General features: G+C 45.7%; 1 protein-coding gene across 1 annotated transcript in view; it reads right to left on the bottom strand.

Annotated features, from left to right (window-relative positions):
• Positions 1 to 18,496, bottom strand: part of LOC124555894 (glutamate receptor U1-like) — an 80,262-nt gene that overhangs the window by 14,062 nt on the left and 47,704 nt on the right. Inside the window, exon 5 of the mRNA XM_047129953.1 lies at positions 16,386 to 16,651. Coding sequence (XP_046985909.1) covers positions 16,386 to 16,651 — 266 coding nt within the window. The remainder of the gene's footprint in view (positions 1 to 16,385; positions 16,652 to 18,496) is intronic.

Raw genomic sequence — 18,496 nt, 5'->3', positions numbered from 1 at the left:
TAATTACATCCTGAGGACGAACATAGTTTTATCGACTTAGAGAGAATGCTTCCTACAGCGCCGGATAATGGGAGCTATATGGTATGAGACACACTTACATGGAATGAAATCGGACTTCTCGTGGCCGCAGAAGCACGTATGACTGAATTCCGCCGGCCGGTGTGGACGAGCGGTTCTAGGCGCTTCTGTCTGGAACCGCGTGACCGCTACGGTCGCAGGTTCGAATCCTGCCTCGGGCATGGATGTGTGTGACGTCCTTAGATTAGTTAGGTTTAAGTAGTTCTAAGTTCTAGGGGACTGATGACCACAGATGTTAAGTCCCATAGTGCTCAGAGCCATTTGAACCATTTTTTTCTTTGTACTTTGAGACAGCCTTTGATACATGGGCGGATAAGAAGCGTACATATTTTTCAAATTTGTGTATACGGTTGCTGAAAACGTCAGCCATGTTCAAAGTTGTACGCTTCTTACCGGTCCATGTATCAAAGGCTGTCTCAAAGTACAAAGACATCAGAAAGAAGATCCTAAACACAGGTAATTACCTTACCTTCTGATGAAGTCACCCTTAGAGGTGACGAAACCTGGTCACGGTACATAGAAAACATATGCAACCGGTTGGCAGATTTTTACATATTTTTCTAATTTGTGTATACGGTTGCGGCAAACGTCAGCCATGTTCAAAGTTGTAAACTATGTTATCAATATACAAACATTAAAACACCTTTAATTAAAATGTTAAGCAAAACTTTTGTTCTGTGAGTTATTTATTTAAATGTCGACTATATCAATGATCACTATCAATAATGTTATTTATTTCACATTTAAATCTGAAACAGTGATATGAAAAGTAGAATTCAAGGTATACTTTGAGAAGTTTTGTAAATGTAACTTCGTTAACCGTATTCCCGTCTTTGGACTTGCGTGTATTGCAGCTCTTTGTGTATCTGGGTGAAGAGTCACATAGCCCATTCTGTTGTGTGTTAGGATGAAAGGTGGATGTACCGAGTTCTTTGTTAAAGTGTTTTGTTGTTAACGAATGTGAATATAGCAACTAGCTGATAGTAACAGAAGAATAAAATGAAGTTTAAAAACACAATTTACATGTGAAACTATTTTTTGTGTGATTAGCATCGTACAAGAACGTAAACCCATCAGCTGTTTGCAGCCAAGCAAGAATTAACATGCTCTTAGAAAAAACGAAGACAATATACCACATGGAGATGATCTGCAAGATTCGACCAGAAACCAGTTAAATGAACTGATTACTTAAGGTGCAAATACAGTTACCGTGGTCAACATTCGTGTACTACTAGGTTTCGTATGAATGTGTTTAATCAACAAACTCACTGTAGTGGTGAATGTTGAACTATCGTGAACATGACTAGATTTCATCCATCATTACCAAACCAAATAAAGACATCGGGGAAAGAAGAATGTGTACGGGGCAAGGGGTGCTGCTGCTTCATGATAACGCAAATCTCGTAACGCAGAAGTTACACCAACTGAAGTGGGAGACACTCGAGCACCCACCCTCATAATGATGATGATGATGATGTTTGGTTTGTGGGGCGCTCAACTGCACGGCCATCAGCGCCCGTACAAAGTCTCAATTTTTACAGAGTCCAATGTTTTTTTACCCAACCCAATCTAGCCACTGCCACGACTGATTATGATGATGGTGAGGACAACACAAACACCCAGTCAGCGGGCAGAGAAAATACCCCACCTGGCCGCGAATCGAACCTGGGACCCCGTGATCCAGAGGCAGCAACGCTCGCCACTACAACTAGCACTCACGGACTTCTTCAAGCAGCAGAACGCGGTGTTTTGCGAAACGGGTATCTTCAACTTGGTGTGGCGGTAGGGTGACTACCACAATGCTCACGGCGATTTTGCCTGATTGCCATACCGATTCTGGACTGTACGGCCTTAGAAAGGAAAATTTTTGATCGCTTCTTGTAAGCATGCTGGACAAAAAAATTACACTACTGGCCATTAAAATTGCTACACCACGAAGATGACGTGCTACAGACGCGAAATTTAACCGACAGGAAGAAGATGCCGTGATATGCAAATGATTAGCTTTTCAGAGCATTCACACGAGGTTGGCGCCGGTGGCGACACCTACAACGTGCTGAAATGAGGACAGTTTCCAACCGATTTCTAATACACAAACATAAGTTGACCGGCTTTGCCTGGTGAAACGTTGTTGTGATGCCTCGTGTAAGAAGGAGAAATGCGTACCATCACGTTTCCGACTTTGATAAAGGTCGGATTGTAACCTATTGCGATTGGGGTTTACCGTATCGCGTCATTGCTGCTCGCGTTGGTCGAGATCCAACGTCTGTTAGCAGAATATGGAATCGGTGGTTTCAGGAGGGTAATACGGAACGTCGTGCTGGATCCCAACGGCCTCGTATCACTAGCAGTCGAGATGACAGGCATCTTATCCGCATGGCAGTAACGGATCGTGCAGCCTCGTCTCAATTCCTGAGTCAACAGATGGGGATGTTTGCAAGACAACAACCATCTACACGAACAGTTCGACGACGTTTGCAACAGCATAGACTACCAGCTCGGAGACCATGGCTGCGGTTACCCTTGACGCTGCATTACAGACAGGAGCGCCTGCGATGGTGTACTCAACGACGAACCTGGGTGCACGAATGGCAAAACGTCATTTTTTCGGATGAATCCATGTTCTGTTTACAGCATCATGATGGTCGCATCCGTGTTTGGCGACATCGCGGTGAACGCACATTGGAAGTGTGTATTCGTCATCGCCATACTGGCGTATCACCCGGCGTGATGGTATGGGGTGCCATTGGTTATACGTCTCGGCCACCTCTTGTTCGCACTGACGGCACTTTGAACAGTGGACGTTACATTTGAGATGTGTTACGACCCGTGGCTCTACCCTTCATTCGATCCCTATGAAACCCTATGTTTCAGCAGGATAATACACGACCGCATGTTGCAGGTACTGTACGGGCCTTTCTGGATATTGAAAATGTTCGACTGCTGCCCTGGCCAGCACATTCTCCAGATCTCTGACCACTTGGAAACGTCTGGTCAATGGTGGCCGAGCAACTGGCTCGTCACAGTATGCCAGTCACTACTCATGATGAACTGTGGTATCGTGTTGAAGCTGCATGGACAGCTGTACCTGTACACACCATCCGAGCTCTGTTTGACTCAATGCCCAGGCGTATCAAGGCCGTTATTACAGCCAGAGGTGGTTGTTCTGGGTACTGATTTCTCAGGCTCTATGCACCCAAATTGCGTGAAAATGTAATCACATGTTAGTTCTAGTATAACATTTTTGTCCAATGAATACCCGTTTATGATCTGCATTTCTTCTTCGTGTAGCAATTTTAATGGCCAGTAGTGGAGTAGTCAGTCTCGAGAGGCATCACGCTAATAATGATAATGGCCTCAGTTCTGCGAAGAAGAAAATCCACAAATTTCATCAGGTACGCCACATCCAGCTGAAGTCATGCATCGATAACCAGATCCCGTTGAGGTGCAATATAGCAGGGATATTTCAACAGTATTTTACAAATAGTCCCAGACATATTCTAAGGGATTGTGATCGTATAATTTACCGGGACAATCGAGGTTCGATAGATGGTGGGTGTTCGTCAAAACAAGAAACTATACAGGCAGGACTGTGACGTGGCTGTTGTCATCCTGGAAGACGGGACCATCTGCAGTACAGTAAAATACAACACTTGGTCACCGAGAATTTTGAAATAAACATCACAATGCTTCTTCACGGTGACATGAATGAGTGGGCGTAAGTAGTGGTACACCCCCGAAACATGACAGAACCACCTCCGGCTTTAGATACACCTTCCTCAAACTACAGGTTAAGGGTCTCGTTGGGCAGTCAGTACAATCGACGCCTTTCGTCGTTTGAAACGAGGTAAAATCAAGGCTTGTCGGGCTACACCTCCCCTCCTGGTAGCTACTGCTACACTCCAGTTTCTGTGTCGTTTGGACCATTTGAGATGTGCAGCTTCATGGGCAGCTCTGAGCAAAGGACTTTAGCGAGGTACCCAACTCCACATGTCCGTTGGATGCAGTTAACCTCCACAATGTTCGCTCGGAAAACTGGTTGGCAGCATTTTCTGTCGGATTTGAGACCAATTATCACTGACGAAGAATGACGCTCGTCTCCTGTCCCATTCGGTTAGTTAGCTTTACTAACGATGTGGTCACGGGCATTCCAAACACGGTAGCTCCTGTCTGCAATTCTGTCACGTCTCCAGGACGACGTATCTTACTGCTCTGATTTCATACTGCTGACTGGTACGGACACACTACTTCACTGCTATGACTTGCGTATCCGGTGGAGGGTCATATGGCCACCTGGCACCAACTTGCTGTCATCTTCAGCGTTCCAAAGTGACCAACGTACACTTTTAAAGGGGAGACGAATATTTTCTCCAATGAGCATATTATCGCTGGGACAAATTAATGATCTGTGTAAAAGCAGATCCCGTCAGGGGCTTACACCTTTGAGGTTGAGTAAGATTCAAACTGATGACAGTAATAATGTTAAATAGGTTCCATAACATTCTGTAGAACACTTTGGGAAGGTATATTTCCAATTTACTAATGATATACAAGCTATTCAATCCATGTTGGAAATAAATTACGTTTATAGCAGTTTCGGCTCAACTACTGATTGTAGGGTAACCGGATATACACTGTCTGAAAAAAAGGTTCAAATGGTTCAAATGGCTCTGAGCACTATGGGACTTAACATCTATGGTCATCAGTCCCCTAGAACTTAGAACTACTTAAACCTAACTAACCTAAGGACATCACACAACACCCAGTCATCACGAGGCAGAGAAAATCCCCGACCCTGCCGGGAATCGAACCCTGGAACCCGGGCTTGAGAAGCGAGAACGCTACCGCACGACCACGTCTGAAAAAAAATGAAGCACACAAAAGAGAAGGAGGAAACAAAATGAAACTTAGCGGTTTCAGAGGGTATGTGATTTTATTTCAGTGATTGTAAGGCCAAATAAAACTCACAAATAGCCGGCCGCGGTGGCCGAGCGGTTCTAGGCGCTACAGTCTGGAACGGCGCGACCGCTAAGGTCGCAGGTTCGAATCCTGCCTCGGGCATGGATGTATGTGATGTCCTTAGGTTAGTTAGGTTTAAGTAGTTCTAAGTTCTAGGGGACTTATGACCTCAGCAGTTAAGTCCCATTGTGCTCAGAGCAATTTGAACCATTTTTTGAAAACTTACAAATAACTTTGCAGTATGCGCCTACTTACCAGTATGGCGTTGCAGCCTGTCTGGCCTGGATTTATGCACTGATTTCGTGGGGAAGGGTGTCATAAAATCACTGTATCCTCCCCTGATGCAAGCTGACCAACATCTATTGTAACTGGTCCTTGACTTTCTGTATATTGTGTAAATTCACCGTGTGTTTTAGCCCCTTGCCTAACGTGTGGGTGGAATAGTTTAATTAGAGTAAAAGATAAAAGAATTCAGTTGGCTACGAAATTAAATAATGATCTCAGTGAACTCAATTTATTATACAGGCTGATTTTTTCCACAGTGTATAAACTCTACAGTTTGATCGATGAGAGGATACGGAACAAAAAAGCTCTAATGAACTTAAGTCCGGAAAGGCATGGTTTCTGTAGTGACTTGGCAAGACAGCCAAGCCACTCGGAGGTAGCCGAAAGGCACGCGTTTAAGCTCACGCAAACTGGCGTGAGGTCTGGAACAGTTAAGGGAATTAATAGTAGCAAATAAAGTACGTAGTTGATGTAATATTTAACTTTAATCCATACTTGGAGAACATCGCTCTTGTTGATACATGAATGATAATCTCAATATAAACTGGTAATGGCGCCTTGCTAGGTCGTAGCAAATGACGTAGCTGAATGCTATGCTAACTATCGTCTCGGCAAATGAGAGCGTATTTGTCAGTGAACCCTCTCTGGCAAAGTCTGCTGTACAACTGGTGTGAGTGCTAGGACGTCTCTCTAGACCTGCCGTGTGGTGGCGCTCGGTCTGCAATCACTGACAGTGGCGACACGCGGGTCCGGCGTATACTAATGGACCGCGGCCGATTTAAAGGCTACCACCTAGCAAGTGTGGTCTCTAGCGGTGACACCACAGTTTCCATGCTAGAGACCATTTATTCAATCACACTTTGTTACAGAGACTGCTGTCTAACATGCGCTGTACCATGCAGCCACTACACTGGACGACGGTTCAATCCCGCGTCCGGCCATCCTCATTTAGGTTTTCCGTGATTTCTCTAAATAGCTCCAGGCAAATGCCGGGATGGTTCCTTTGAAAGGGCACGGCCTACTTCCTTCATCGTCCTTCTCTAATCCGATGAGACTGATGACTTCGCAGTTTGGTCTCTTCCCTCAAATAACCCAAACTATGTAGCCACTGTTACAAAATGCGTGGTTTCCTCCTAGAGGGTGGTACTGTTCCTCATAAGTTCTGCCCTAGCGCCCTCTCCTGCCACAGTAATGGGTAATGTTGTGTCCGATTCACTTCTCTTGCTGACTCACCTTGTAGTGGATGTGATGTACCGTTGTACTCAATGGTTCCGTATTCGAATCGAGAGCTTGCCGACACTCTGTTTACTTACCGAAAGGCAAATGGCAACGAGCACCGGGCAGGAAGGTTCTATGAGGAGACCTATCCCCGTCGACAACAACCACAGTATTCAGTATGAAACTTCCTGGCAGATTAAAACTGTGTGCCGGACCGAGACTCGAGCTCGGGACCTTTGCCTTTCGTGGGCAAGTGCTCTACCATCTGAACTACCCAAGCACGACTCACGCCCCGTGCTCACAGCTGTACTTCTGCCAGTACCTCGTCTGCAAAGGTCCCGAGTTCGAGTTTCGGTCCGGCACACAGTTTTAATCTTCCAGGAAGTTTCATATCAGCGCACACTCCGCTGTAGAGTGAAAATCTCATTCTGGCACAGTATTCAGTGTTTACAACAGTGTTTCGCCGTTTGTATGTTACAGAGTCGTTTCAGGAGGCAGAAAATCATAAAGGGCGTACCCGAAATGTTCGGACACCAGACTTGGAGGCAAATGTGATTAACACTGTGGAAGGCGACCGTCGTGTCAGTACCAGGCAGTTGGCCCGCCCATACAGGATGAGCCAGACGCCCGCGTGGAACATTCTCCATGACAATTGTACTGTCGTTATCACTTGCAACGTGTGCAGGTCTTACTAGCGACTGACTTTCCACATCGCGAGAACATTTGTCACTGGTTTATCCACCAGGCAACCACAATTCCGGGATTTGTGCCATCCATCCTATTCAGAAAAGAGGCCGCCTTTCAACGGCGTGGTATCTTCAACCTACATAACAGTCATCTGTGGGATAGTATGCAGAATCCGCGTGGTATGGTGACAGCGAATAATGAGCGTCGGTGCAGCCTGAATGTGTGGGCTGGGATAATTGGCGACCGTATTTTGGGATCAGTCTTCCTTCCACGTCGCCTAGCAGGCTGGAATTATTGGCGTTTCTTGCTGCTAACTTTGCCTCACCTGCTGGAAGAGGTGCCATTGATGATTCGAAGGATTATGTGCTTGTTACATGACGGTGCTCCAGCCCACTTCGTCGTTAACGTCCGGACGCGTGTCAATCTTGTCTTCCTTGGTATGGATCGGCCGAGGGGATCCAGTTGAGTAGCCTGCTCGTTCACCGGATCTCAATCCGGGCAATTTTTGGTTATGGCGCTATCTTAAATGTATCGTGTCTGCAGACCAAATTCCAGACAATGGAGCAGGGTATTCATGCTGCCTTTGACACTGTTCGGATGCAGCGTGGCCGAGGTGAACTTGCGAGACAGAACATACTACGGTATGTACACGCATGCGTTGAGGCTCATGGAAATCATTTTGAACACATACTGTAACTGTGGCTGCATGGTACAGTCTCTGTAAAAATGTATGGTTGAATAAATAATCTCTAGCACGGAAACCATGCACTTCTGAACATAAGATCATTAGAACTTTTTTGTTCCATATCCTCTCATCGATCAATCCCTAGAGTTTTTACATGGTGGAAAAAATAACCGCGTACATACGTAATTAAATTCGCAGTAAACAAATTGAACGCTCATTGAAGAGAGTTACTAATGCCTTGCAAACTTGCCTAGGAGATCTGAAATATGATTCAAGTGGACGTGTAGCTGGACAAAACACATACACTCGCGGGAGTCGTACCGTCACTGCCAGTGGTTAGCGCATAGAGATAGAAAATACTACAGAAGGATGGGTGTGTGCCAGCCGCGGTGGCTTAGCGGTTCTAGGTGCTTAAGTCCGGAACCGCCCGACTGTTACGGTCGCAGGTTCGAATCCTGCCTCGGGCATGGATGTGTGTGTGATGTATTTAGGTTAGTTAGGTCCAAATGGCTCTGAGCACTATGGGACTGAACTGCTGAGGTCATTAGTCCCCTAGAACTTTGAACTAGTTAAACCTAACTAACCTAAGGACATCACAAACATCCATGCCCGAGGCAGGATTCGAACCTGCGACCGTAGCGGTCTTGCGGTTCCAGACTACAGAGCCTTTAACCGCACGGCCACTTCGGCCGGCGGTTAGTTAGGTTTAAGTAGTTCTAAGTTCTAGGGGACTGATGACCTCAGATGTTAAGTCCCATAGTGCTCAGAGCCATTTGAACCATTTGATGGGTGTGTGCATCTATTTCCGTACATGAAAGCACCTTCAGTCTCTAACTGCAAACAAGTCTTCGAAATGAAGATTGAAATTACTAAACACCATTGATAATGATTCGCATTTCCCAACAGTTCGCCTCGCTGTGGCGGCTGGACCTCACCATTCTCATAATTTGCAAATAGTGTCTGTAGCGGCTGCAAAATCAGTTACTGGATCTGAACCACAAATTTCTGTCTGTCTGTGTCTAAGTTCAACCCAGCTGGATGACAGCATTTCATTCCAGACGAGCCTGGAAGTAGAGAAGTCGTCTAGAAGAGAAGTCTACCTGTGGAGAATCCTACCCGTCAAATAATTATCTACAGGATATTTCCCACAAGGGAAACTGTGTGCTCTGCATTTTTCGGCATCGTGTAATTTTGACTGGCTGAATACTAATCCTTGTGAATGCCGACCTGTAAGACGTCTTACAAAATGACGGTCTCTCTTCGTTACTCGTATTTAAGGTTGTTAACCAGCTAAAGTATTTGTTAGTTCAAAAATGGTTCAAGTGGCTCTGAGAACTATGAGACTTATCTTCCGAGGTCATCAGTACCCTAGAAAGTACAACTACTTAAACCTAACTAATCTAAGCCGGCCGGTGTGGCCGAGCGGTTCTAGGCGCTTCAGCCTGGAACCGCGCGACCGCTACGGTCGCAGGTTCGAATCCTGCCTCGGGCATGAATGTGAGTGATGTCCTTAGGTTAGTTAGGTTTAAGTAGTTCTAAGTTCTAGGGGACTGATGACCTCAGATGTTAAGTCCCATAGTGCTCAGAGCCACTTGAACTAACGTAAAGACATCACACACATCCATGCCCGAGGCAGGATTCGAACCTGCGACCGCAGCGGTCGCGCGGTTCCAGACTATAGACGCCTAGAACCGCGCGGCCACCCCGGCCGGCGTATTTGTTAATATTGGCAGCTCAAAATGTGCTAGACTTACTTCCTCTCCCTGCCTACTTTCACGCACTGGCCAAAAAATCCCTCAATCTGCAAAGAAACCCCAAACTTTCTGTTACCATTCCGCTTCATAAGATATTACAGCTCGTGTTTTTCGGCGAAGTTCGACCGCCCACTGTTTCCCTTGACAACGAAAGTCATTCTAGAACTCTGCCATCAAGTTACACACAACCTACAGCCGCACAGCTCGTGAAGAACAAGCTGGAGATGCAATCTGCATTTTCTGATTTCGAGCTGTCGGTGCCGGAGCGGATTTCTTTCTAGCTCTCGGCCCACAAAACACAAAATGGTTCAAATGGCTCTGAGCACTATGGGACTTAACTTCTAAGGTCATCAGTCCCCTAGAACTTAGAACTACTTAAACCTAACTAACCTGAGGACATCACACAAAACTCAGCCCAGCCCGACATTATACCTGCTTGGCGTTTCCTGTTGCACAGGGAGCGAGCAGAGATTCTATGAATAAGGCTGGGGAATAACTCCCTTTCATTTTATGGCCCTACAGAGCATCCCCTCGTCCATAGTGGAGTCCAAGCTGCTTTCACAGTGGCTTGTCATTTAGCTATGCATGCAGTTTAACATAGAAAATTATAATCTAAGTAGTTAAGTACTGGAAATAACAAGTACTATTAACATTTCGTTATCTACTGGAGATTAATTTATTCCAATGCGATCTGACTCTTTCTTCTGGGTTTTACATAATTGATGGGACAGGATGGAAAAATGGTCACGTAACAACAGGCAGTGGGGCAGAGTTGACGTCTGAGGTGATCCCACAAGTGTTCTACCGGGGAAAGATCTAGGGTCTTGCTAGCCACTGCAGTACCTCAACATCAAGGAGACACTTCATAGAGACATGTGCCACGTGTGGACGATCACTGTCCTATCGAAAAATGATACCACGAGACTGTCATGATGCCATGAGGATTCAGGAGGGGCATGATGTACTGTTGTGCAACGAGAGTTCCTGCAGTCACACAATTACACCATCTGGTAAGTCACAATGTGGGCGAAAGTGCGTACCGCGTGATCTTGACAAACGGTCACTGAAGAGGATTGTAACGAAAAGTAAGAGGATGACAGCTATGACAGTCGTTGCAGAATTCAATGTCGCACTGGTGAATTCTGACAGTACTAAAACAAGACGAGGGGAGCTCCAAAGCTGGAGCTGGAATTCCAAAACCACTCATCAGGGGTGCAACTTCCTGTAACATGAAAGCGTGGCACCGAGGCCAGAAAACCTGGACTATGGAGAAATGGAAGAATGTCATTTGGTCGGATCAGTCTTGTTTCACATTGTTTCTAACTTCAGGCCGAGATTACGTCCAAAGAGTGAAACGTGATGGGAGTTCGGTGATCCTTTGGGCAGCCATATCGTGTTATTCCATGAACCCCATGCTTAATCTTCAAGGGTGCATTACTGCCAAGGATTATGCGACCACTTTGGCTGATCAGGTCCATTTTTGGCGCAATGTTCCTTTCTCAACAATGATGCTGTGTTGCAAGAGGACATCGCCACTTTTCACACAGCTCGCGTAGTCCATGACTGATTTTGTGAGCAAGGGGATGAATTGTTACATTTCCTCTGGTCACCACAGTCAGCATATCTCAATATTATTGAGCCTTTGTGGTCCCGTTTGGAGAGAGATGCGCGTGATCGCTGTCCACCTCAATCATAGTTACCGGAACTTGCCATTATTTCCCGGGAAGGATGGTACAAGATGCCCTCAGAAACCATACAGGACCTGAATAAATAGTTCTCGGGTTTCGAACCAGGTCAATTGCTTGAAACTACACGAGCTTTCGGCCAAGCACTCCTTGGCCGTTGTCAAGTGTTAAGACTGCCAGTGGGCTGTTGGTGCGTCCTTATATACGCTAGCTGCCGGCTGTGACGTCACTGGTGCCCTTGACATTGCCATATATTGGCATGTTTTGAGCCGTTCGATGTGCCCTCTTCAACCGCGCGATCGCTGGATCCCATGCAGCGCTGAGATGCAAGCCACCGTCTCTATTCAGGGTGTTTGCCGTAATTTTTATTTCAATAGCTTCCTTTATTAAACTGACCCAGAGACCGTTAGTGCGAGCTACGACAGAGGTATCGTCAAATTTTATGTGGTGACCGTTTTCTAACGCATGCTCAGCTAACGCTGATTTCTCTGTATATCGTAGGCGAAATACCTCTCATGTTCTTTCCTGCGTTGTTCCACAGTGCGCAGTTTGTCCAATGTACTTCTGGCCACACTCACAAGGTATTTCGTAGACTCCAGGTGTTCTGAGACATACTGCGTCTTTAACTGGTCTCAGTAATTGACGGATTTTCGTTGGAGGCCTGAAGATTGATTTGATCTCGTGTCTTTTCAACAGGCGGCTTATCTTGCCCGACACAGAACCACAGAATGGCAGCAAAGCAAGTTTCGTTTCCTGCTCTTCGTCGGTGGTCTTATTCTGATATTTCCCAGAAATCACTTCTTTCACTTGATGGGCGTTGTAGCCGTTATTCCCGAAAACCTTGTGTAGGTGGCTCAGTTCATGGGGCAGGTTATCGTCGTCTGATATTACTCTTGCACGATGCACCAATGCTTGTAAAACTGTGCGCTTCTGTGCTGGATGATGATGGCTGGTGGCGTGCAGGTACAGGTCTGTGTGGGTGGGTTTTCTGTAGACGCTGTGGCCAAGGCACCCATTTCGTTTACGGTGGACAAGGACGTCGAGGAAGTGCAATGCATTATGTTTTTCCACCTCCATGGTGAACTGGATATTACTGTTGATGCCACTGAGGTGTTCCGAAAACTCGTCTAGTTTTTCGCGTCCGTGTGGCGTAATGACGAACGTGTCGTCAACGTATCGAAAGAAACACTTCGGCTGCAATGGCGCAGTATCTATGGCAATATCCTCAAAATTCTCCATGAAGAGCTTTGCAACAGCTGGAGCCAACGGGCTACCCATTGCTACGCCGTCTGTCTGATCGTAATACTGGCCGTTGTACACGAAATAGGAGGACGTACGAGTGTGTCTAAATAGCTCGACCACTCTTGACGCGGTTGGAAACCCGAGAACATTTTATTCAATGTTATCGCCGCGAGACTCTGCATTCATACATACAGGACCTGTATTTATCCATTCCGAGACGCCTAGAAGGTGTTTTGAACCAGTGGGTTTCCTACACCGGCTTGGTAATGTGTTGTGTTTTTTATGTTTCCCTATTTTGTCCACCCCCTGTTTGTTAGGTAACGTTCAATGGAACGTTTGAACGATTCTTTTATCGAAATGATGTGGAAGAAGTCAGTTTGTAGGATACGAGTATGTATACGTGATTAGTGTTAACATTAAGGAGCCCGTTATTATCTTAGTCCTACATATGCAACTACACTTATAAACAAGACTTTTTTTTAGAGGCTACCAGTTTTCAAATAGCAATCGGCCACTGGAAGAGAAGAAGTTGACCAGGAGAAACGATTTTAAGTTGGATTTGCATTGCTACTTCTCAGACATTCTATGTTATTGGACAAATAATCAAACATTTTTATTGCTGCACTTTGAACTCCTCTCTGAGCCGCTGACGGATTTAACAAGGGGTGATAAAGGTCATCTAGCTCCTTGTAAAGGTACCTACATGACGTCCGTCAGTGAACACTACATATCGTTCTTACAACTCGCTTTTTTACAGTCAGTGCTTTCCTTCTAAGCGATGAGCTACCCCATAAAATTATTCCATACTATATTATTGAGTGGAAATGAGTGTAATATGTCAGGATGCTAACCATTTGTCTCGAAGATTAGCAATTATACGAAGAACAAAGTTAGTAGAACTTAATTGTTTGAGAGTTTTAGTAATACGCTTCTTCCAGTTCAAGTTTTCATCAATATGTACACCCAAAAATTTTGAGCATTCCACCTGACTTACTCACTCCTGACCATGTACTACGTCAGTTGTTGGTATGACTCTAATTGTTGCAGAGAACTGAATGTACTGTTTTTTTTTTTTTTTTCAAAACTTAGGGAGAGTTTATTTTCGGAGAACCACTTAATAATTCTTTGGAAAATATCATTTATTAACTCTTCTGTTGCTTTCTCTCTGAGGGATTTATTATACCGTCTGCAAAAAGTACCAATTTTGCTTGCTGAACATTATGTGGAAGGTCATTCATATACATAAGAATTAGGAGTGGGCCGAAAGTTGAGCCCTGTGGGACTCCCTTAGTGATTTTTTTTTTTTTTTTTTTTTTTTTTTTTTTTTTTTTTTTTTTTTTTTACGCCAGTCAAGTATGATTCAAAAAAGCTATGTGAAAAGCCACCAATTCTATAAAACTTTTGTTTTTCTAAGAGAGTATCAAAGGTCTTGGAGAGATTACAAAAAATACCATATAGCGATACATTATCATTTAAGACTTGTAAAATTTGGTAAGTGAATGTATAAACAGCATTCTCAGTCGACCAACCTTTCTGGAATCCGAACTGTGACATGCTAAGTAAATTGTTTCCACCTAAGTGTGCGACTGTTCTTGAGTAAATTACTTTTTTGAATATTTTGTGAAACAGAGTATAGGGAAGGGTTGGTGAGAGAAGATGTCTGCTGAAGGTTGTAAGAGAAAGGAAAAAGAACTGGTTGGGGCATCCATTGAGAAGGGAGTGCTTGCTAGTAGATGCTTTGGAAGGATTGGTTTGTGAGAGAAGACTGAGAGGAAGAAGAAGATACAAGGTGATAGACGACATAAAGGGAAGAGGAAAATATGCAGACCTGAAGAGGATGGCAGAAGACCGGACAGCCTGGAGAACTACCATGTGAAAACCTGCCTTTAGGCAGAACACTGATGATGATGATGATATCAGTAAGGAAATTATGCAGTAACTGTTTAAGTCTGTCTTGTCACCTTTCTTATGAAATGGTTTAATAATTGGATGTTTTAATTTGTCAGGAAAAAATCCCTGTGCCAATGATGCATTGCGTATTTATTAAGTTAGAACAACTTTTCACAGTTCTGCTTGAAATTCCATGAACTCAACAAGAGCTTTTGTTTTTTAGAATTCTTACTTCTAATACGTCGCACATTGAAATCGACCGCCCGTAAAATACTAAGTGACTGAAAAATTCAGTGTGTGTCCTTTAAGATAATCCTCTCGCGATGAAATGTGCTCAAATGTTGCGATTTCCCCATGAGTCACTAGGACGACCGGTACAAGTAAGGTTTGTCACATTCACGGTAATATACCCCAACGAACATTTTACTCTGGCGCCAGGAGCACTTGTCTGATAAAGCTACTTGTCAGTGTATTAACGCATACAGAAATACACTACTGGCCATTAAAATTGCTACATCACGAAGATGACGTGCTACAGGCTCGAAATTAAACCGACAGGAAGAAGATGCTGTGATGTGCATATGATTAGCTTTTCAGAGCATTCACACAAGGTTGGCGCCGGTTGCAACACCTACAACGTGCTGACATGAGGAAAGTTTCCAACCGATTTCTCATATACAAACAGCAGTTGACCGGCGTTCCCTGGTGAAACGTTGTTGTGATGCCTCGTGTAACGAGGAGAAATGCGTATCATCACGTTCCCGACTTTGATAAAGGTCGGATTGTAGCCTATCGCGATTGCGGTTTATCGTATCCCGACATTGGTGCTCGCGTTGGTCGAGATCCAATGACTGTTAGCAGAATATGGAATCGGTGGGTTCAGGAGGGTAATACGGAACGCCGTGCTGGATCCCAACGGCATCGTATCACTAGCAGTCGAGGTGACAGGCATCTTATCCGCATGGCTGTAAAGGATCGTGCAGCCACGTCTCGATCCCTGAGTCAACAGATGGGGACGTTTGCAAGACAACAACCATCTACACGAACAGTTCGACGACGTTTGCAGCAGCATGGACTATCAGCTCGGAGACCATGGCTGCGGTTACCCTTGACGCTGCATCAGAGACAGGAGTGCCTGCGACGGTGTACTCAACGACGAACCTGGGTGCACGAATGGCAAGACGTCATTTTTTCGGATGAATCCAGGTTCTGTATACAGCATCGTGATGGTTGCATCCGTGTTTGGCGACATCGCGGTGAACGCACATTGGAAGCGTGTATTCGTCATCGCTATACTGGCGTATCACCCGATGGTATGGGGTGCTACTGGTTACACGTCTCGGTCACCTCTTGTTCGCATTGACGGCACTTTGAGCAGTGGACGTTTCATTTCAGATGTGTTACGACCCGTGGATCTACCCTTCATTCGATCCCTGCGAAACCCTACATTCCAGCAGGATAATGCACGACCGCATGTTGAAGGTCCTGTACGGGCCTTTTTGGATACAGAAAATGTTCGACTGCTGCCCTGGCCAGCACATTCTCCAGATCTCTCACCAATTGAAAACGTCTGGCCGAGCAACTGGCTCGTCACAATACGCCAGTCACTACTCTTGATGAACTGTGGTATCGTGTTGAAGCTGCATGGGCAGCTGTACCTGTACAAGCCATCCAAGCTCTGTTTGACTCATTGCCCAGGCGTATCAAGGCCGTTATTACGGCCAGAGGTGGTTGTTCTGGGTACTGACTTCTCAGGATCTATGCATCCAAATTGCGTGAAAATGTAATCACATGTCAGTTCTAGTATAATATATTTGTCCAATGAATACCCGTTTATTATCTGCAATTCTTCTTGGTGTAGCAATCTTAATGGCCAGTAGTGTAAATTGAATGTGGACTTACTTGTAGTTAATAATGCCCTGGTAAGGACTTCGCTGTGAGAAGGCGAAGACGACGCTGTGCGGGTAGGTAGAGTAGGGCAGCGCGGCGACGGAGCAGTTGGCGTGGCGCAGCAGCGCCTTGACGGCGTCTTCCAGCCCGTAGAACGCGTAGCGCTGCTGTCCGCACACACGCCGCAGCGCCACGTCTATCGTCCGCGGGAAGCTGTCCTCGAACGGCGCCATCTGCCGCTCGAACAGCAGCCGGTTCAAGCTGCCAGGCTCTGCCTTCTGCCGACCCACACGTTCTGCGCTATCATACTTGTCAATGTCGAGACTAAAATTTTACAATCTACATCTACATCTACATCATTACTCTGCAATTCACATTTAAGTGCTTGGCAGAGGGTTCATCGAACCACAATCATACTGTCTCTCTACCATTCCACTCCCGAATAGCGCGCGGGAAAAACGAACACCTAAACCTTTCTGTTCGAGCTCTGATTTCTCTCATTTTATTTTGATGATCATTCCTACCTATGTAGGTTGGGCTCAACAAAAATACTTTTTCGTTCGGAAGAGAAAGTTAGTGACTGAAATTTCTTAAATAGATCCCGCCGCAACGAAAAACGTCTTTGCTTTAATGACTTGCATCTCAACTCGCCTATCATATCTGCCACACTCTCTCCCCTATTACGTGATAATATAAAACGAGCTGCCCTTTTTTGCACCCTTTCGATGTCCTCCGTCAATTCCACCTGGTAAGGATCCCACATCGCGCAGCAATATTCTAACAGAGGACGAACGAGTGTAGTGTAAGCCGTCTCTTTAGTGGACTTGTTGCATCTAATGAAGCTTTTGCGCAGATGGGTTGGGCACTGACTTTAGTACGCCCGTCGACTGCGTCACGTGGCAGTTTCACTTCCCTTTAGTTCAAATGGTTCAAATGGCTCTGAGTACTATAGGATTTAACATCTGAGGTCATCAGTCCCCTAGAACTTAGAACTACTTAAACCTAACCTAAGTACATCACACACATCCATGCCCGATGCCGGATTCGAACCTGCGACCGTAGCAGCGCGCGGTTCCGGACAGAAGCGCCTAGAACCGCTCGGCCACCGCGGCCGGCATCCCTTTAGTGCGGGATCTCAAAAGGACAATGATGTTTACAGCATCTGATATTATCTACCATGAAACCACAATATTGGCTGCTAATGGCAACAGGGAGCGGAACTGGAAATATCCCAGCACAGGCAGGGCGCCGGCCGGTGTGGCCGGCGGCTCTAGGTGCTTCAGTCTGGAGCCGAGTGACCGCTACGGTCGCAAGTTCGAATCCTGCCTCGGGCATGGTTGTGTGTGGTGTTCTTAGGTTAGTTAGGTTTATGTAGTTCTAAGTTCTAGGGGACTGATGACCACAGATGTTAAGTCCCATAGTGCTCAGAGCCTTTTTTTTTTGAGCAGGCAGGGCCGGCGCAAGCCCAAGTGCCGCCCCGTGCGAGCTGCTAAACAGCCGCCCCCCCCCCCCCCCCCCCCCCGGTTCTTTTTAATAAAACGTTTGTGGAATTTTATTTAACCCTGTGGTGCATAGCGTCAAGCGAAACCTAGTAGTACACGAATGTTGACCACTATAATTGTATTTGTACAGTAAGTAATAAAAAAAAATGTTCAAATGTGTGTGAAATCTTATGGGACTTAACTGCTAAGGTCATCAGTCCCTAAGCTTACACACTACTTAACCTAAATTATCCTAAGGGCAAACACACCCACCCATGCCCGAGGGAGGACTCGAACTTCCGCCGGGACCAGCAGCACAGTCCAAGACTGCAGCGGCTAATACCGCGCGGCTTCAATCAGTCCTGAGGCTGCAAATGCACACAGTTTACTGCAGCGGGCACTCCCTACTGGTGTTGTATCCTGCATGCATTTGCAGCCTCATGACTGATTGAAACAGCCAGAGAATTAACCATTAAAAGTTGTCCACTGCAGTGATACTCATGCACCACAGGGTTAAACAAATCTGTAGGAAATGTCAGCAATCAACCACAATTTTTCTTACGAAACGCAGTGAAAGTTCTTCTGATCAATCTTGACTCCCTCGGCCAACTACCGAAACGAATTCTGTAGTTTTCGTTGTAG

This window comes from Schistocerca americana, chromosome X, assembly GCF_021461395.2.
Source record: "Schistocerca americana isolate TAMUIC-IGC-003095 chromosome X, iqSchAmer2.1, whole genome shotgun sequence".
In the NCBI taxonomy this organism is placed as follows: Eukaryota; Metazoa; Arthropoda; class Insecta; order Orthoptera; family Acrididae; genus Schistocerca; species Schistocerca americana.
Note: the sequence above shows the minus strand (reverse complement) of the source record. Positions and strands in the feature narration are given on the sequence as shown.